At 37.9% G+C, this 21673-nt stretch overlaps 1 protein-coding gene across 7 annotated transcripts in view; it reads left to right on the top strand.

Annotated features, from left to right (window-relative positions):
• Positions 1-1967: 1967 nt before the first annotated feature.
• The window catches only part of LOC121878027 (fumarate hydratase, mitochondrial-like), a 31926-nt gene continuing 12220 nt past the window's right edge, over positions 1968-21673 (top strand). For 4 of the 7 annotated variants that reach the window (XR_006091086.1, XM_042383984.1, XM_042383986.1 and 1 more), the window contains exons 1-10: positions 1970-2124; positions 8715-8747; positions 10453-10587; positions 10927-11091; positions 12083-12208; positions 13120-13275; positions 13596-13772; positions 14313-14532; positions 17685-17829; positions 19770-19917. Coding sequence is in view for 6 of the 7 variants with exons in the window: in XM_042383984.1 (XP_042239918.1) it covers positions 2029-2124; positions 8715-8747; positions 10453-10587; positions 10927-11091; positions 12083-12208; positions 13120-13275; positions 13596-13772; positions 14313-14532; positions 17685-17829; positions 19770-19917 (1401 nt within the window). In the remaining variant the exon portion in view is untranslated. Of the gene's footprint in view, positions 2125-4676; positions 4797-8714; positions 8748-10452; positions 10588-10926; positions 11092-12082; positions 12209-13119; positions 13276-13595; positions 13773-14312; positions 14533-17684; positions 17830-19769; positions 19918-21673 lie in introns of all 7 variants that reach the window. The other 3 variants (XM_042383988.1, XM_042383989.1, XM_042383987.1) reach the window with 3 other exon arrangements.

Below are 21673 nucleotides of genomic sequence, written 5' to 3'. Positions count from 1 at the left end.
TCTCAGCAGCCATTTCTTCGACCATTCTCGGAGTTAACAGAGATCCTTCTGCAGCTCTTCACAGTCCGCTTGGTTCTTAATTTCCCGAAATAATTTGGCGTCATCGGCAAACATTTGTATGGAGGAGTGTACAACGTCAGACATGTCATTTATGGAACAAACAAACAACAGTGGGCCTAATACACTGCCCTGTGGTACCCCGCTTGTGACAGGTACGGACGATGATTTCGTGCCATTAATCACCACACATTGCTTGCAGTCATGTAGAAAGTCTTCTATCCACGCTAGGACATTTCCCCGAATTCCGTACCCTTCCAGTTTGATTTTCAGCCTTTCGTGGGGTACACTGTCGAAAGCCTTGGCAAAATCTAGGGATATATTGTCTATATTACCACCCCGTTCCAGAATATGGGTCCAAATATCCAATACCTTGAGCAATTGTGTTAAGCAGGTTGGGCCCCGGCATAAAACCGTGTTAGCAATCCTTTACAAGGTTGTTTCGTAGTAGATGTTCCATCGCGGCATCTCTGATAATACTCTCAAGTACTTTACATATTATGCTGGTCAGACTCACCGGTCTATTGTTGTTCGTGGAGTGACTATTGCCCTTCTTGAAGATAGGACTCACATAAGCCACTTTCCATTCACTGGGGACCTTTTGTTCATTCAGGCATTTAAAAAACAGTATCTTCAGGGGCTCGACAAGCTCGTTCCACAATTCTCTTAACAATCTGGGATGCACCATGTCCGGGCCGGGACTCTTATGGACCTTTAGCTTTGGCAGTTTATTTCTAGTACCCTCTTCTGTGAACACGATGTGGGTCAGTGCTGTGTCGAACCGTCTGTCCTCAAACGCAGGAAGGTTAATCGCATCCTCTCTTGTGAACACCGAGGAAAAGAAGTTGTTCAATGCCTTAGCTTTATCCTGGTCAGAATCTGCGTAACTACCATTTTCAAGCCTCAGGTCTGATACTCCTACTCGCGTTTTTAATTTCGACTTTGCATAGCGGTAAAACGCCTTTTAATTTGACTTGACCTCGCTTGCAACCAGCCTCTGGAACTCCTTTTCAGCCCTTCTACACTCTATCTTTGCTTGATTTCTGGCTCTTGCATACATCCTCCTGTCCTGCTCATCGTTTGACCCAACCCACGTCTTGAATTTCTGGGATTTTTTCTTAACTTTGTGGCTTGGGTGTTTAGTCCCCGCTGTAAGGCGTCTGTCTTAACATGTTGGAACAACATAGTTAAAGTCCCCCATGATAAGGTAATTTTTAAACCATTTAATTATCTTTTTGTTATGGAAGCAGAAGTAAAATACTGTATATGTAATGGATATTCTACTTCTCCACATCTTACACAACTATAATCTTGTTTTGTGTTTGGCGTTTTGGCCAACGGCCAGCAAAACGGGCAACATGTTAGGAGGGAAGTGCTCAGTGTGCCTCCACCTTAAGCTTAAGGCGTCTATGTTATCCCATTTTTTAAAGGGATTATTTAAAGTATTAGGTAAAGATTGTCGCTGAAGGTGTTTTACCCAGATAGCTTGAATTATTTAAAACAATTATGGTGGCTGTTTTGTGTGTGTGTGTGTGTAGGCCCTGTGCCTCGCACCCAGTCAGCGAAAATAGTAAACATTTAGCGTTTGATGGGTGACGTAGGACCTACTGTAACTAAGTGTGCCATGACCTTGTGGGCTATTCTTGGTCAAATTGACTAAGCAATTGAGATTATAACCTTGAGTTAATCATGAAGCCGTGACGCGACTTGTCATCAAAACTTAATATTTTACATTTTGCTAAATGAGCAATAATTTTCAGGCGTTAAATACTTATTGTGACGGAACTTAACTAATTTTGTGTTGTAATTTGCTTTAATTTGGATAACTAGTATGCCATTGGGCTAACTGCGCTATTAATTGCTTATTTCAAATTGAAAATTTCAATGCAGTACGACACACTGTGTTCCCTGGCCTGGCACCACTGGCCGGCCCCGTGTAAGGTTGGCTGGCCCTTATATATCACCGTCGTCATGGCTGCGCTAAGAGTATCATCTTCTCGCTTGTCTACTACCTTTAGGGGTGTTCTGCCTAACCAAGCAATAGGCATATCAACGTCCTCAGCCGTGGTAACTATACGAGACTTAAGTAAACTACCATTAGACTTGTTAGGCAGAGTTGTGGTGGTTGTCGTCTGCGCTGGGGGGCGACCACCGGCACCCGTGTACAGTCAGTTAAATATCAGCTGATGTAAATAAAACTTATTGCATCAGGTTGATTGAGTACCAAGGATTACCACCGCACCTGTTTGACAATAAGCACCATTAGTCACTGTCTCAGTTTATTTTACGGGATAGGCACCACTGGTCATTGTGTCGGCACAGCTGTAGGCGTTAATGACTCGCTGGGAGGTGGGCGGAAAGGATATAGCACCATCTGTAGTGCCAGTGTGACCGGTGGCAAGGAGCTGCCATGAATAAACCATATATAGTGATTATCAGAGGTTTTCAGTGAGTTATATTAATCTCACCTTGGCTGCTGTGTTGTAGGTGACAGCTAGAGTTATGGCACCAAACACCAGGATATATATCACAATGTTTAGTACAGTATAGACACCAAGGATATTATTCGGTGAAATGTACATATCTGGAGCTAGTGAATGGTTACCCCATTAGAAACACACCTTTAAATACAAGAAGCCACAAGTACAGAAAAGTGTTCGTACTAATTTCTTTGAAGTAAAAGTTATGAGCTTTTATTATAAACTGCCAGTGTTGACCATGTTCAGGTACATCCAGGAGCCCATACATGCACAGTACTTGCCAACAGTGTGTAAGAGAGAATTCACCAACCACCCTGATCTGCTAATAAACTGACAAGTGGCAAAGGTTAAACCATAACTAGACCGTGCCCTTGTGACTGTGGGTATACAGTGTGATGGTACAAGATGTTCTGCAGTCAATAGTGTCATGATAAATATAGTCATATCTCGATATTGTCAGTTAATATGGAAAAGGTTCAGTTAAATTGTAGGTGTACTAACTGTTATATGGGGTAAAGTTATGATAAAGGTAGGAAAAACACCTCTAGATACACCATGTCTTGTTGGTGGGTCGAGGATCTAGTGTTTTTTTATATGTTAACCCAGAGGTATAGAAGAAGACAATATTTGTTGTTGGTAACAAGTATCTTGCCAATGATTCGAGACAATGTATACAAATCACGCTTCACGGTGTCGGATTTTGTGGCAACACTGTACCGAGGTCTTATTATTTTACAGTACTGTAGTTCAGTGTAAGGTAATGATGGTAGGGACGGTTAGCACCAGAAGGACTTTATGGAATTGCACCAAATTTTCAGGGAATGTTGTTTGGATGTTACTAAGAAAATCGAAGTGACAATGCACAGAACCTATTAGAAACCTGACCTAACCTGACCTAACTTTCTAACCTGTGCATCATTGTTTAAATTTTCTTACTATCATCCAAACAACATCTCTAAAAAAAGTGACTGAATTCGCTCTAACATAAATCATAATAAACACGCCCAATGAGATCATCGTTAATTTCTTGACATGTAGACAAAGACCGTAGACAGTCCCATATAGCAGACGATGTAAACCTAAACATGGAGGTCACCATGGGAGATCCGACAGCGCCATAATTACGGTAAATAATTTATTTCTTCACCTACAAGCACAGAGACGTGATATTACTGCCATATGATCAGTGTTCGAAGTGTTTTTACCCCGTTATTTCCCTCTTATTTCATTCCCTGTCCACTAACAAGTTATTTGTGATTGAAGGATAGGCCAAAGAGAAGAAAAAAATACTACAGTGTTGTTTCAATTTTATTACTCCGTATCATCCAAACAACATCTGAAAATTTGGTGCAATTCCATGAAGTCCTTCTGGTGCTAACCGTCTCCTCCACCATTACCCAATTTAATATGAGCAGATTTCCTGGCATTTATTCACTGACCGCAATGTTTATAACTACAGACAAGTTGATTGGCTAGCTAAACTCACAGTATATAGGCCCGCAGGCTGTTAGTCCCTTCGTAACAATTTCATGTGTTTAAATGTAAATTATTTATACTGTATTTGATGTACAGTAGCTAAAACAACTATCTGTGCAGGTGGGGGTCGATATGCTCCGAAATTTTACGTGTGACTAGTGACGGCCCTCGTATACCAAAATTTATCATCCATGGTCTCATATTGTTTCTCCACAAAGTATGCACAGATAGTTGTTTTAGCTACTGGACGTGTTGTTCTTTACATGACTGTACTGAATAAACATTACATAATCACTCACTCCACCCACTAATAATGAAAATACAAGAAGACTACAGTTACGGTACAGTTCCTAATGCAGTACAGTAGATAATTTTACTAAAACAAACCCAACTGGACTTACTCAAGCTAATTCCTGTAAATTAGTTTAGATTTGTATGTTAATAATTTGTCCAGTTTTGTGTGGTTGTAACCCTACACTACTTTCATCCATTTTTTTCATTAGTGGATCAGGTGACTATATGTTAATACAGGGGCAGTGAATATGTCCTTATATGAATTCAGAAATTAAATAAAAAGAAATTATAAATAGCCATGATTAATACTCGATCTGTAATGAAGATTATTGGATGTAGATATGTATGTTCTTCATTTTTTTTTTACAGCTGTGAAGTCTACAAGCAGAAATTATATTTTATAACACCAAGTACATATAGTCTGTGAAGAACAAGCAGCTTTAGTTCAGTGACACCCAGACTGACATCAGTACAGTTCTTGTCAGAATGGTATGAACTGCTCAGTTGAACTTTATACTGCACACTAATATTTCCAAGAAGTAGGGGATGGGGCATTATTATTTTAATATCTTACTATGAACTTTTTTTTATAGAACATATAATTAGATCAGGAGTTATTTTTTATTATAGATATTGTAGTGCATTCAGGATATACAGTACTAGTAATACTGTAGCTTATTACCTCTCACCATATTACTCTACTGTATATAATTAAGTTGTAAATTAGACTATGAAGTTGAATTCCTTAAATAGGGTGTTGTAGTACAGGTTGTACCTCTCTAATCCGGCATTCTGTGGTCCGGAAACTCCTGTGGTCCGGAACGATTTTAGTTTGTCCAATAGGTAGATAGGCAGCTCTTTTTTTTTTCTTTTTTTTTATTATTATTTGAATTATTATTACAGGAGTATTAAATTTTTGCACCTCAGGCCCCAATGTGGGTCAGTGACCTATGCCCGGGTGGGCTAATCTCCGTAAAAAAAAACAACAACAAAGCCGCAGGAAATTAAGGATTGTTTTCATCCGGCAGTTCGGCTGCTCTCTCTCTCTCTGCTTGTCTATACAGAGTACAACATTTAACCCTTCAATATATATGAGCAGTAAATAAGTGTTGCTTTCATATTCTTATGTAGAGTAATGATGATATGTTTTCACATGTGCGCACTTACATATGCGCACTCTTTTTTTTACCATTAATGGTTATCTACTTCTATTGTTCCATTTATTAACATTAAATAACATTACTTCAAACAACCATCTTAATTTTACTACAGCTACAACCAAGGTCTTATTTTCTTCAGTTTTATATGTAGAACCAGTCAGTCACTGGTTTTGTAATCAACGAAAACAATGCTGTGTCATTTCCTCGTGTGTTTTAATATTCTACGTATTATTAATGAATTGTATTGCTCATTTTGCACACATAAACATTAATTAAATAAAAAAGACATTCAGTAATAAACAATAATGAATCTTTTGTACATAAGAGAAATGACGCTGTTTACACGATTATGCTCGTCTGCACGTTGGCGGGCCGTTCAAACCCGTCGAAATTCAAGTTTCCGCCGTAAAAATTTTTATTTATTTTTTTTGTGTTCCAATAAAATACGTTGAATAAAAAACTCGCGAAATTTGAGAAGCTACTATACGACATTTAACCCTTCAATATGTCTTAAAAGAGACCATGATGCAGAGAAAATGGTGCTAGTGCTTCCAAGCATAAGCACAAGTCACTATCTATCCAGGAAAAGGGTGAATTTCCATGGTCTGGCAATTTCCATGGTCCGGCACCGGTCAGGTCCCGAGGTTGCCAGACTAAAGAGGTACAACCTGTATGAGGGTTGTGGTAAACATTTTTAACATAGCTATTTGAATATTATAAAATTAGCAGTTACTGTAGTTAGGATATTTTGGATACTTTTTGCACTGGTAACAAACGAGGGATCAACTGAAGAATTTTCACCTCAGCTTATTTTTCCTCGAGATTATCCACTTTAATATTATTTGGGGGGTGAGGTTAAGTTAGGTTGGTTAATCGTGAGGTGAAATAAACTGGGGTGGAGATTCTTCAGAGGATGCCAAATGAGGTCTTTGTAGCTATAAGCATAAAGTGTATTAGAAAGAAAAGAAGAAATCAGGTTTGGCCAGATACACACCTCTGTGGGTTACTGCTCAACGGAACAGTAATAAAGTCCACTGTAAAATTATACAGTATAGGCATTGTTAGTTTGCCTTCTTCTGTAGCAGGAAGATGGCACAGTGTAATTTAGTTCAAGTATCTTTACCTTTTTATTTTTATTTCTTAAACTAAAAAAAAAAATTCATGTGATTCTTTCAAAGTGGAATGTTGATATTTATTGACTATTTTACCAACTTTTTATGAGATCGCATTTTTTTCTTTCTGAGTTTGTCTGTGTAGGTAAGACGTGCAGCTGTTGTAAGTTATGAAGTGTTGTGCTTTGATGTAATGTGGTGAACCTAGTTAATGTGTTAAAAAATAGGATTTCATTGGGAGGGCATTTGAGGTACCATTTTGTGGATTTTGGTAGACCTAATAGACTAGAAAAGCAGAGCAAATTGAAATACACATTGTAATGATATGATGAAAACTTAGATATTGGAACAGGTTAAGGAACAGAAGTACTTGGTAGTGTTGCTTGATAAGAACAATATGGTGGAGAGTGAAATTAAGGAGAGAACAGTAGATAGGATAATGGAAATAGTGAGGTCATATGAGATACAGGTGTAATATTATTCAGTGATAGGGTGATGTGGAGGTCCTTCTGCTGTGGCCTTCCCCTGAGAGGAACCCCCTGGTGTGGGGCATCATAGATAAAACATAAATGGTATACAATATTACAATAATGATTTCTGTAATTGGCAAATTTTTCGGGTCGCTTGAAGATTAGTCGACCCAGCTTATTTTGCTTGACAATTAAGGGGAGCGTCCGTCTGAAAATACGATGAAAATTGGAAAATTGCGAAAATGTTAAAAAAAAAAACTCCTGAGGACAGTTTTTGCCTATGGCTATCTGCTGTTGTATTTTGATTGCATAATTCGTTATATTTATATAGCTATGCATGATTGTTCTATCCCCCCCCATCATTTGGAGGGCACATCTGTTTACATAGCAAAAGCTGTAGAATAGTACCTATTTATAATAATATTTTGGTGTAAAGTAATAACTATCACTTGGTAAAAATCAGTTACCCATGAAAGAAATGAGAGTGATGCTCAACTGTGTGTTGCTCTCACACCACCCTTATTGGCCTGTGTCTCAGAACAAGTACTGTACAGTACAGTATTTCTAACGTTCAAATCCATAAGGCTCAGCCATTTATGGGCCGATTCTAATAAAACAAAAACTAAATACAGTAGTAGAATACCATATTGTACATTGCTTGGTTTATTATTTGCTGATTTATCTTTATAAATATTTGGAGGAAAAATGGTATGTTAGGAAAAAAATTTATGCACCCAAAACAAAAGTGAAAATCAGAAATATCCATACGTCACGTTCAAGAGGAGTAAATTACCTATACGTACTCCACACGAATTTACACGTAATCTAGTGAGAAGTTATGGAGAAGTAGGATTTTGTAAATTGATAAGAATATCAGGGAAAAATCAGGTATTAAGGTATAGCACCAATGTATCTGGTGTCCTTAATTGCTGACAGGAAATGAATATTGATTGATCAATTATATTAATGAATTTCGTGCTTTAGCTGGACGCTCCCCTTAAAGACCCTAATGCTACTGGTTGGGGGTGGGGAGGGGGATAGGGTAGTGTTAGGATAATTAATTTTTAGATGAAATAAGCTGGAGGTGGCTAATTGTCACATGATGATCCAATTTTTTCCTGGCATCTGTATTATCTAAGTGTATGGAAACACACAACATTCACCATACAGTACTCTTGAGTTGTCCATAAGATTCAGGTTAGTCTGAGAATTAGCTCGGGTGAATGGAGCTTTACAGTGAGAAACATATACAGTATTGTACTGGAAAATATATACAGTATTTTAAATTATTTCTGAAACATTATTGATCATACTGTATTAGATTATCTGATATGACATGAAAAAAAAATTTTTTTACTTCTCTTTATTAGGCAAGATTATGCAGATTAATTTATCAATTCAGTATTTATCTGATGTCAGGTTCTATTTACAACACATTAAATTGAGTCCACTAGCTTCATTATATATTAGTTAGATTGTGCTTACTGGTATGCTAATGCTTCTTATAGCTGTGTTACTGTGTCCTATAATGACTTTAATACACTTTGTCACATTAAGATGTTGAAGAAGCCTCTAGCCTGTGTGGTAAGTCATAATGTATACTGTATGCTGCTAACAAGATTTGAAAATACTGTAATAAAATGTTGTGTATTTTTTCTTTGCTAGAAAACGAAAGTAGGAAAGGTGAAGTACCAAAAGGTAAGAGTTTATTTTATCTATAGGAGGTTTTGCCTTCGCATGTAATTTTTGTTTTGTAACACAGAGTTCTTCACTGTAGCCTAGAGTTTTACACTTTAGATAAAAATCTTCACTGTAGCAAAGTTCTTCATTACGATCTATTGTAATAAGTTTTAGCACTTATTTAATGAGTTTACTGTAAATGCTGCAAATGTTGTAAATGATTGCTCTCCTTTGTAGTGCATTGTTCTATTCTTTCTCATGTTTTATGTAAGGCTTTTTGGCACACATGATGAGGTTTGTTTCTGAGGACCAACATATTCCAGTGGCATTTTTTTTTTATATACCCCGGAAAGTAACATGTTAGATATAGCAAGTGTGCAGGCCGCCCACAACAAAGACCCAGCTTTTCCTCTCCCCCACTGAAGTTGTTCCTCCAAGAAACTGAAGCATAAAAGTTAGAATGGCAAGTCCCATCTTCCTGACGAAAACTGGCTGAATATTTAATGTTTAGCATCATCTGGGGTATGATAAAGTCAATCAGTAATTTACATAATAAGTATCATTGCCTGTTATGTTGAGGAAAAATATGGACCAACAACAGCTCTTGTACATAAAGGGTACACTTTAAATTCACTTGAGTGTCCTTAGCTCTGGTGACTGGGTAGCTCCAGTGTATCTTTGGTTTGGACCTTTTCCCCATACAGTACTTAACCTGTTACTGCACTATGTTTTACTTATAGTCTCCTCCATGCTCAGATACACCACAGCTAATGATCATGATAATAGTGTTAAAAAAATTTCAAAGCATTGTGAATAATAACATTTTGATCATTGGAATGTTGTCCTCTGTTTCACCCCCAACAAGGTTCTGCTGCACACGCTAATTTTCATTTGTGTTATAATTTGCTTTGTTGTTCAGCGTGAAATTGTTGCAAGACTGTCGTGTTATCTCAATGTATGTATTAAGACTATTGCAGCATTTAAACAAAAATAGAAGCTAGGTCTGGATCATTTCCAAAAGCTTTTTTCCTTTCTTTTTAATTTGATAAAAGCTTTAGATAAATCTTTGATTGTTATGCATATTGCTCTTACCCTAATGATAAGCATTTCTCAACAGGAATATGGCAGACTAAGCCATCAAGTTTAAAAAAATTGCAAATTAAAGGTAACACAAGTTCTTTTAGTCAGTTGTGGTTTGAGGTGCAGACTTGCAGGTTAAGTGTTACTGTACTGCTGTGTTAGTACTGTATAGGAGTAGGTTGAACATGTGGTCTATTTTTATAATGCATATCTCCTCTCAGGGTCATCTAATAATTAATAGTACAGTATACAGTATTAATGTAATTTACACCATGAGTACTGATGGATACAATAATGGTTAAGTTATGGTTGATATACTACATTCAGTTTTGCCTTAATGTATACAGACTCAAATCCAAAGGTTCTTTTTAAAATTGGATAGATACTTTATTTATTATCCCGTTATTGTCAATAGTTTTATACATTTTGTTAGGTCATTAATTCAAATACATATTGTTACCGTAGTTATGTTGGTAACTTGTATAATGATGCCTGGTAAGTGAATTCTCAATACCCTGCACTTGAAGTATCTTTATACTCAGTTTCCAACTCTACACTTGGGTAGTTGGTGCCACGTCTTGCATCACATTTCTTAGGGTTGGTTTGGAAGTGACGCTGATATAATGACTACCTGTATTTTCAGACCAGCAAATCAGGAGTGAGGAAGGAATCTGACACCTTCGGGGAGTTAGAGGTGCCCAACAGTAAATATTATGGAGCACAAACTGTTCGCTCCGTCATGAACTTCCCCATCGGTGGCGAGACAGAACGTATGCCAGTTAGTGTCTGAAGTTGAAAGTTTTTCAATTTATGATTAGAAAGCTTACTTAATATTTTGTTTTATATAAGCCTTTGTGGGAAAAGTTCACAATTTTGTGTTCATTTACTAGACTTATAGAACATTATTACAAGTTATGATTTAATCATTAATATTATATTAAAACTGTCACCATGTCTATTAATGTAATAACAGTATATAGTTTAAAATGTGAAGAAGAGTGAGTTCTGTAATGTATAAACAACAGGGAAATATTTGTTGCCTTGATCAAATGAGATATGGGTACAGTACTGTACGGCATGTTTACATATTGTACCTGAAACATACTGAATGTTACAGTTGCCAGTGATCAAGGCCTTTGGAGTGTTGAAGAAGGCTGCTGCAGAGGTGAACAAGGAATTTGGTCTTGATGCAACTGTTGCTGACACGATTTCCAAGGCAGCAGATGAAGTCATCAGTGGTGAGCTGTATGAGGACCACTTCCCTCTTGTCATCTGGCAAACGGTCAGTTGTGTTCCATATTTATCTTGTGCACTGTGCAGAAAATGTAGTGTACATCAGCCTGTTTTGGTGGAAATGTTTGCCGAAGAAAATATTGTCCAACTTTTATCTTAAATTGATGCAATATGCTACAATCACTTGTGTTAATGTTTAGTGTTATCATATCAGAAGACAGCTGAAAATTTGGATAAAACTTATAGTTGATGTGAAAAAATATTATACTGTATTCTGATTGGTTGAGAATGTGTATGGAATAAAATTTGTATATACATTATTTCTATCAGAATTTGAGAGACTTATCACAATTAATCAACTTTTTAACTCTGAAATTTAATTGGAAGAATTGTCACAATGTATTCAACAAGTACAGTACAGTATTATTATTGGTTATACTCCTCTAAATAACCCATACCAATGAACACATGATCATATAGTTATTTTACAAGTCTAATTTTATTGTTTTTGTATTTTTGTATTTTTTTAATAAATATGCAAATGAAATAGTGATATTCCCATTTGCCGGAACAATTGGTGCAGAGCACTTCCGGGAATGAGAGATTTCCGGGTAACGAGAAGACTCTCTCAAATCCGGAAAAAATCCCTCATCCCCAAAATTTTCCGGGTAACGGAAAAATGTTTCGGAAGTTCCAGAAATTGCCCATTACATCATCTCTTGAACCTGGAAAAATATCCCTCCTCCTCGGAATTTTCTGGGTAACGTAAAATTTTTCTTGTAATTTTTAGAAAATGCGCCTAATTTTCATCTCTCAAACCCCCCAAAAAACTCCCCCAGAATTATCTAGGTATCGGGAAAATTTTCTTGGAATCATCCAGAAAATGTGCCCCTCGGAAAATCATTCCCAAAGCCGGAATTTTCCGGAAAATTCGGACTTTGGGAAAGATTTTCCGAGAAAATTTCAATTCTGGCTATCGGAGAGTTCCGGGTTTGAGGGATTCCGACTAACAGAGATATTACTGTAATTCTCTTCTTTAGGGTTCTGGAACACAGTCAAATATGAACACCAATGAAGTGATTGCCAACCGTGCCATTGAACTTCTGGGTGGAACACTGGGCTCCAAATCCCCCGTTCACCCTAATGATCATGTCAACAAGAGTCAGGTACTGTACCAGGGTTATGTGAGTTGGCCTTTGTCTCTCATGGGGGGGGTTATTTATAGCATTTTGGGCAAGTTACAGGTACTGTATATTGGGCTGTCATCTTTCTGGAAATATTTATACAAGAGGTGTTATTTAAGTTCATCCTATAGCACAAATAGGAATAGAGATAGTCATCATGTTAGAATATTTTACTTGCTTTGTGTTAGCTTTGTATTGCTTCTGTTGGAGGTGCATCTGTATGTGTGTACCAAGGCTCTGGTAACATAATGCTGCACAGTACAGTACAGCTCATTTAACAGTAATTGAGTTTAATTTCTCTTCTCAAACATGAACAGGAGCAGATCCAGGAATATCAAAAGGGGGAGTCCAAGAAATTGTGGGTGGGCAAACTTGGCGAGCATAGCGATCCCACCCAGCTGGGGAGTTTTTTTTGGGGGGGGGGGTGGCACTGTAAGCCCCCAGAATTTTGGGGGGAATCTAACCAATATCATGGGCATTTTGAAGCCATGTACACTTGATATTAGGAATTATTCTGAAGTTGATAGTAATTACTTTTTACTATACAAAAATTCCCGAGTATAAGACTGCATTAAAGAAAAGGTATTGGAATATTTTTATGAAAAGGGAGGGGGGGTCAGGATCCCCAAGACCCCCCCTGGTGAACTGTTCACCTGATTAGACATTTTTAATGAAGAGAGAATGTTTTTATTGGAAGCTTAGTTTCAGTTGTAGTGAGTTGCATTATTATGACTTTCAGTTGGGCTTTGTATACTGTATGTATTTTTAACAAAATTATAGGGTGAAGAGTGTGCAGATTTGAACTGGAGAATAATAGAAGACTTTATTTGATACAGAATTTCATATTTAGGCCCTTCTGTCAAACTTACTGTATCATGTGTAACTACTTTCAGAGCTCAAATGACACATACCCCACTGCAATGCACATTGCAACTGCTGTTGAAATTCACAATACACTTCTGCCTGGCCTGGAGGCCCTACACAACGCTTTAGATGGCAAAGCCAAAGAGTACGCGGATATCATCAAGATCGGCCGCACTCACACACAGGTAAGTTAAAATAAACTCTGAAACAAAATAAACTTCAATGCAGTATTTAGTTTAAAGTGTAAAGATTTAACTTTTTATTTCACATTTTTCAGTCACTCAGTTTTTCCATATCTGTGACAATTAATATTTTTATCCTTCTGTTTATTAGTGTCAATCTCTGTCTACCAGTCTTCCTATCCCTATTTATTAATTCTATCCCTACATCTGTTAGTCTATCCACCAGTTTGTTATATGCCTCAAAAATTTTATAATATTGTTGAGAGTTCAGAATATTGGTGTTTCAATGGATGTAATTTATACGTTGAAACCAAACATTGCAGGACGCCACGCCCCTGACCCTCGGCCAAGAGTTTGGAGGTTATGCTCAACAGATAGAGTTTGGCATCGAACGGGTCAAGGTTTGTCTCCCTCGTGTGTACATGCTGGCAGCGGGTGGCACGGCTGTAGGTACAGGTCTCAACACCAGGATCGGTTTTGCTGAGAAAATTGCTGCCAAGGTAAATGCTCTATAATTTGGTCACCTTGTATTATAGCAGGAAAAGCCTTGAATAAGTAAAAGAAAAAATAGTAGCTAATAATTTGCCTTACAACTTAATCTATTTCATAATTTATCATTTACACCACTGATCAGCATAGTAGTACTATTCCTTGTTACTTTGTTATAACCTTCATTGCCCAATATTAGTGAGGAGGAAACCAGAGTATCCAGAGAATACCTGCCATGTTTGGTAATGTCACATTGCCAAACATTGCTGGTTCTTGTCTGGGTACTTGATTTCATTTCTCTTTGTTTTTGGTCAGTTTACTAGCCTGTCAAGCAGTTGGTCATATCTCTTGAGGAACAAACATGCAAATTGTGTATTATGCTAATTCAACATTGATTCAAATATTGTGTTCACAGTTGGTTATATTTATGTACAGTAGTATATTGTACTGTGCTTGTGAAAATGATAAAGAGAAAAGAAGATAATATTTATCTTCTCGTACTGTTCAAACATATTGCAGGCTCTAATCTGTGTCCAAAATTGAAATTGCAGGTATCAGAACTTACTGGCCTGCCTTTTGTGACTGCCCCTAACAAATTTGAAGCCTTGGCAGCTCACGATGCCATGGTTGAGGTCTCTGGTGCACTGAATGTGTTGGCTTGTTCCATCATGAAAATTGCCAATGATATCAGGTTCCTTGCCTCAGGTCCTCGATGTGGCCTGGGAGAGATCTCACTCCCAGAGAATGAACCTGGCTCCTCCATCATGCCTGGTGAGTCATCCTTAAGGAACACATTGAGATTTGTTTTAATTTATGGGGAATAGCCCACCCGGGCACAGGTCATTGACCACAACAGGGCCTAGGGGGCAAAAAAATAAGAATAGAAAGAAATTAAAAATAGAAAAGGAAAAGGTTATATTAATCTTCACCACGAATATGCCGGAAAACCAACTTTTTAAAGTGAGACAGATTGTTTGAGTGTGGAAACACAGAAGAAGGCAGAGAATTCCACAGTTTGGCTATGTGAGGAAAGAAGGAGGTACTATAACGGGCCATCCTCTTGTGACCGACATCCACAGAGAAACGGTGGGCACCGCGGGCAAGACGTGTGTTACAAGCCCACGGCCTTGCTGGCGGTACACAGGATGCCAAATCCACCGAACATTGCCCGTTAAAGTACCTGTAAAAGGGAGAGAGTGAAGCAACATTGCGGCGAAGAGAAAGGGAAGAGAGATTGTCAACTAAAGGAGGAGAGTTAATAAGACGAAATGCCTTTGATTCCACCCTGTCTGGCAGTTGGACAGAAGAAGAGCCACCCCAGATATGAGAGCAGTACTCCAAGTTAGGACGAATGAATCCCTTAAATACTTGGAGCAACTGCTAAGGAGTGAAGTAGCTGCGACATCTGTACAGCATTCCCAGCTTTCGGGAGGCAGCTTTAGCAATGTTGAGGATGTGTGGCTTCCATAACATATTAGAGGAAATGGTGAGGCCTAGCATATCTATTTTAGAATTTGGCAGAATAATTGCATCCTGAAATATGATTGGTGGGAGATCATCTAATTTGGAAAGTGTAATTGGTAAATATGTACTGAGTTTTATTACTATTGAATTAACCAAGTTTCTACCTCCTCATTCGGAGATGCTGCACAGAGCCGCATTGATAGATGTAATGATATCAGCTCTAGAAACAGATCTAGTTTGAGAGGTAGGGGGAAGGGGAAAATGTGAAGAAGAGTGAAGAGTAGAATTATCAGCATAAGAATGGATAGAATTAGTTGCAGTGTGAAGTAAATTATTGATAAAAAGAAGGAAGAGAGTAGGTGAAAGAACAGAACCCTGTGGGACACCACTATTGGTAGAGAAAGAGCGAGAGATCGATCCCTTGACAACAACTGCCATGGATCAGTTCTTAAGGAAGCTAGAAATTAGAGAACAAAGTGGGGGAGAGAAACCATAAGAGGGAAGTTTAGATAGCAAAGACTTGTGCCATACCCTGTCAAATGGTTTGGAGATGTCGAGGGCCACGACGAAAGTTTCTTCATAATCCCTAAGGGAGGATGACCAAAGATGGGTGCAGTAGGAGAGCAGATCACCAGTAGATCTCGCCTGGCGAAAGCTATACGGGTGATCCGACAAAAGAGAATGGTGTTGTAGGTGACAGAGAGGGATGAAGTTAGGGCAATGGGACAATAGTTAGAGGGATTAGAATGGTCACCCTTCTTTGGGATGGACTGAACCAAGGCATGCTTCCAAGAAGAAGGAAAAATTTAGGTTTTGAGGCAAAAGCAAAAGATGCGAGCAAGCACAGGAGCCAGAACTTCAGCACACTCCCTCAGAACATGGAGGTATTCCGTCCGGTCCATGCGCCTTACTCACATCCAACCTGGATAACACACCAGCAACCCTACGAGTGGAGATTATAGGAAAGTGCATAGGTTCAGTAGGAGGAGCAGGAGTAGGAGGGATAGAGTAGGAGTTGTCTAAGGTGGAGTTAGAGGAGAATAAGGTGCCAAAGATTGACTTTGTCAGGGGGAGAGTTGGCTATAGGGTTATCAGGTCGGAAAAGAGGGAGTGCAGAAGTTATTACAGATGTTTTTGGTTATGGACCAGAAGGATTTACTATAGGAAGAATTAGGCAGGACAGCGGTCTTTCTTTTTATAAAATTCCGCTTGGCCCTACGAAGAATAGCCTTGCAACGATTCCTAGAAGTAATGAAAGAGGAGTGGGTAATAATAGGAGGAGGAGATAGTTTCATAGCTTGATACACCCTATCTCTCTCCCTACATGCAAGAGAAAAGGAGCGATCAAACCATGATTGTAAAGTGAAAGTTTTGGTAGATGGGATAAATGCACTCATACCACCCAGTATAACCCCAGCAATGCTCTCAGCACATACCAAGGCATCCTGAGTGGAAAAGCAACATTCATCCCAAGGAAAGTCAGTGAAGAATTCTCGCAAGGATTGCCAGTTTGCCCTCCGATAGTGCAATAGTTGATGTTTAGAGGGGGGTGGGGGAGGTGGTCGTGCCCAGTTTGATTTAATAGAAATAAGATTGTGATCAGAAGACCCTAAGAGGGGAGAAATTGAGTATGAATAGTGTGAGGGGTGAGAGGTAAAACAGAGATCAAGAATGTTGGCAAGTTGATCATGTCGATCTGGAACATGTGTAGGGTGTTTAATTACTTGTTCCAGATCATTATGGAAAAGGAGAGTGCCTCAGCTCCACCTGGGTCATCCCTTGCAGAGCCAAGCCACTCCCTGTGATGTACATTAAAATCCCCTAGTTAGACGATCTCGGTATTGGGGTGGGTGGATAGCAACGACTCATGGCAAGAAGTGAGATAGTCAGAGTTCCAAATAGTTGGTAGAGTTGGGAGAACAGTATAGGAAACAAAAGAAGAATAGTCATAGCTGCTTTATGCTGATCACCCATGCACTCTAGAATTATATTTTTGTTCATAGAGATGTTTACTGGTGCTGTTTTGATGAAACAATATTTGAAAAATAATTAATTTGTTTACTCCTAGCTTTTCAATGGTTATTTCTTCTGCTGGTGCCTTACCATTGTGTGGAGTTTGCTTGCATATCTTACCTCCTCCCTTGTTACCTGTTCTTCTTTGCCTTGACTGTTTAATATATAACGTATCTTAAATTAGATACAGTAAGTCTGCTGTCCTATTTGTTTCATTCAGCAGTTTTTCAAGATAGTTCCATCTCCCCTTTTTGCTTCATCGTGTTTCTGCAGTTTTTCCCATCTTTCTTCTTAACTATCATTGCCATTTGTTTTCCTTTCTTTATTCACCCTATTAATATCCTCCAGAGGATCTTGGTCTTTAATACCTTGTGATAATCTTTCTTCTCATCTTTCAGCTTCTTTGGGATAATTATGTAATAATGTCTCACCTCATTCAATTCCAGGTAAGGTGAACCCAACTCAGTGTGAGGCGATCACTATGGTTGCAGCCCAGGTGATGGGGAACCACGTTGCCGTCACTGTCGGTGGCTCCAACGGTCACTTTGAATTGAATGTCTTCAAGCCCATGATGGTTGCCAATGTCCTAAGGTACAACACACAGTAGTCAATACAGGAGGCAGGTCTTCGTTATAAGAGTATTCACTATCCGTGGTTTCGCAGTTAAGTGGTAAACTTTTTGTGACCATCAACGTGAAAAGTCCCCACATTTAAGTGGACTCCACCCAAAAGCTCTGAAAACTCCCGATAAAATCTACGGATTTTTTGCTGAAGCGTTTGAAAGTTCATCCTCTTTTAGGCGTCGTGCATGCACTCACGTGTCTTCGCTCCAGTCTCCCTCATTGTTTCGTCCAGACCAGTGTTGTGTTGTGTTTATTCCTGCCTTTGTTGTGTCTTTTTGTGCATGTTGTGGTGAATTATTTTATAATTTTTGTTGCCATGAGTTCCCAACCCAAACAGGGCGGAGTGCTTAAAAGGAAGCACTAGCCATAGTATAGATGTAAAATTAGAAGTGATTTGGCGAAAGAAGAGTGGGAGTGGACAATCCACCTTTTTCATCCTCCAACTAATCCTCCATCCTCCAACTAATCCTCCATCCCCCAACTAATCCTCCATCCCCCAACTAATCCTCCATCCCCTAACACCCACCTCCATCAATCCAATCAAGACTTTGAAGCCAAGTAAATAAAAATATTTTATTATGTTAAAAAAATTTATTTTTAAATCATTATAATAAATATTTTGTCTCAATGAACCATTGGAGTAAGTGTGCACCGGCAACGATTGTTTGGACCACTGGGTCGCTGGCACAATGTACGTTGCCTCAACACACAGACACCAATGAACTTTAAGGACGTTAGATAACTTATAAAGTTAAATAATTTCTTAAAATAATGTGTTATCAAATGTTTAACAAATGTTTCTAAGATAAATAATTGTTAAGATACACCTTTTCACATATCCGTTGAGACATTGTTACATAACTATTTGACAAATTTTATAACCGAATGACAACACATATCGAATGACAATCTAAAATAACTGTTGGTGGTATGTCATTCTCCAATTGTTACATTCTCAAACTATATGTAGACTGTCGGTTTATTGTTCACGTCTGTCAACTTCATAACTTATGTCAATCACTTCCGTTAGCATGAACGAACAGCTATTTTAGATTGTCATTCGATATGTGTTCTGTCATTTGGTTATGAAATTTGTCAAATAGTTATGTAACAATGTCTCAACGGATATGTGAAAAGGTGTATTGTAAATTTTTTTTGTGTCGTGTACAATCATGGTTCCAATTTGACCTATTTCCATTATTTCTTATGGGATTAATTCCTTGCTCTAAGTGGATTCGTTATCAGAGGCGTTTTTCCGGTCCCAATTAACCGCAGATAACAAGGACCCCCTGTATTGAATATATACTTTGTCTTCAGATTTCCACCATTTTGACACCTTCTTTAATAAAGGGAGATCATTACTATTAAAGATTTTTTTGTGGTTGCATAATTGTACTGTAATACAGAAGAAATTTTTCAGTTTGGTCAGGTAAAAGATTTCATAAATTTATTGCAGGTAAGGATTGCCAAGAACATGTGAACCAGTGAACTGTTAAAACATACCATACATATTCACATCATAGGTTTTTAGAGTGTGCTATGTGCAGATATACAGTACACATTATATCCAGCACATTGTGTGTACTTTTTTAAGGCAATGACTACTTGAAAATAGTGGGATATGACCTTAAATGATACTGTCCATAACGCATGGTCAATAGTGCTGTATTGGTCTGAGTGATCTAAACTTTAAATATCTTGGTTTTAGCCCAAGACCTATCCCTGCATTTGTGGGCCATAAAACATCTGTTCCAAGATGTTTTGGTGATATTGGAGTAAAGCTGATTGGTGTATTACATGAACTTTAAGCAGATAATAGTACAAAAAATTAAAACATCTGCACCTTATTGAAGTAATTTTTTTGTTATTATTATTATTGTTGTTTTTATTATTTATTATTTTTTCCAGGTCCATTCGGCTCATTGGGGACAGTTGTCATGCCTTTGTTAACAACTGTGTAGTGGGCATTGAGGCTAACCGTGAGCAGATCAACAAGCTTCTGCATGAAAGTCTTATGCTTGTCACTGCCCTCAACCCACATATTGGATACGACAAGGTACCATGACTCATTTTGTCAGTACAGTCAGTTCTGCTATAACGCGATAGTTGTGTTCTTGTAAAACATCGTGTTATAGAAATTCGCGTAATAGAAATAACAGGGCTTATGGAGAAAATAGGGTTAGGTGCAGATTACTCCAAATCGGAAAAAAATTTCGAAGTTAGCCTAACAGTCTAAGTAAATGTTACATTCATATCTAATAATGAAATCATACAGTAAATGTTACACTTTACCTTGAAAAACTATGAAAATAACTTGATGGGGGAGAAGGTTGATGTTGAGTCATGCAGACAGGATTTGACAGTTGTCATCGTCATCAACAGTATCATCATCATCAGGTGCAGTTTTTCTTTAGGTCCTCATATATTGATAAGGCCTTCTCTTTAATGGTGAGGAAGCTGGTCCCAGATCGCTTTTCATTTGATCTTCTATCCAAACACTTAGAAGCCATTCCAACTCCTCAAGTTCCTTTGGCCTTGATCTCACACTTTTGCTAGCACTCAAGGTTTTTCCAGCAATACAGCTTGCTTTAATCTTTGCTGCATTGTCTCTAATGGTGCGTAAAGTAGACTCCTTTATTCCCGTTGCACGCACAATATCACAAGTTCTTTCCTTATTTTCAAAACAATTGACAACATCAAGCTTTTCTTCAAGTGTTATAGCCTTTCTTTTACGATCACCACCGGAAATGCGATCACCAGAATGCTTCCCAGAGATATTCTTCTTTTCCATAGTCACAAAATTGGAGAAACAGTACCGTAATCAGAATTCACTGAGGACGCTTAAAAACTTCACACGTGTTTCAAACTGAACGTGTGGAATAAACAGAGCGCGCGAGTCTAAAACGCTATGTATTTTGTTTTTCTCTTATTTAAAATTTTACATTTTACATATACTGTACAGGTATACTGTATACATAAATATTACATAAATTATTTCTGCAATTGTTCACAAACAAAACACATAAATCAATTAAACATGTGATGTCGAACGTGAACTGTAAACACTGCATAACCCCGCGCCAAGCCACAACACTTTAAACGCTACGTATTTAGTTTTTCCCTTTTATTTAAATTTTTACAATTTACATACAGTATATATATGTAAATTGTAATTTACATATTATTCATATTATGCTACAGCGCCCACAAAACATGAGAAACGTTTGAGTCCCCCAGTAGAGATGTCCGTTCTCTATCCACTTCAGGATGTCTTAGTCCTTCGTTTTCTTTTTGTGTACTCGCTCAGGGACTCAAGTATTTCTGTATATAACACAGGATGATAAGGGAATTTTAAATTATGAGTGAATGAATTTATTATACAGTGATCAATTAACATAGTTTTGTGTTTAAGTAGTATTCAGGCGCCTTCAGCCTAGTAATTTTACGACATTCGTATCACTCACTGTAAACCACGAATTACATCCATACACAGAGAGAGAGGCCAAGCGCTCTGTTTACATCACACACACATAAATATTACATACCGTATATCTCGGCCTATTTTATAATCAGTCATGTACTGAATATTCTATGTGAAGAATATAAATTTTAAATGAATTATTTATAGTGCGGTCGACTTCCTACACAAAGACGGGCTATAAATAGTCGTCTTATCTCCCCTCCATCTATTACCCTCTGTTCTCAGAGAGAAGGTTTTGGTAAATAACTTTTGTTTGTTTATTTTCATTGTTTGTCTAATTTATCATGTTGTATCAAAGTAATATTACTAAAAATTTCAGGCAGCTACCAAA

The sequence above is a fragment of the Homarus americanus genome, unplaced genomic scaffold, assembly GCF_018991925.1.
Source record: "Homarus americanus isolate GMGI-L3 unplaced genomic scaffold, GMGI_Hamer_2.0 scaffold40244, whole genome shotgun sequence".
Classification (NCBI taxonomy): domain Eukaryota; kingdom Metazoa; phylum Arthropoda; class Malacostraca; order Decapoda; family Nephropidae; genus Homarus; species Homarus americanus.
The sequence above is the reverse complement of the archived record's forward strand: the minus strand, read 5'-3'. Positions and strand labels throughout refer to the sequence as shown.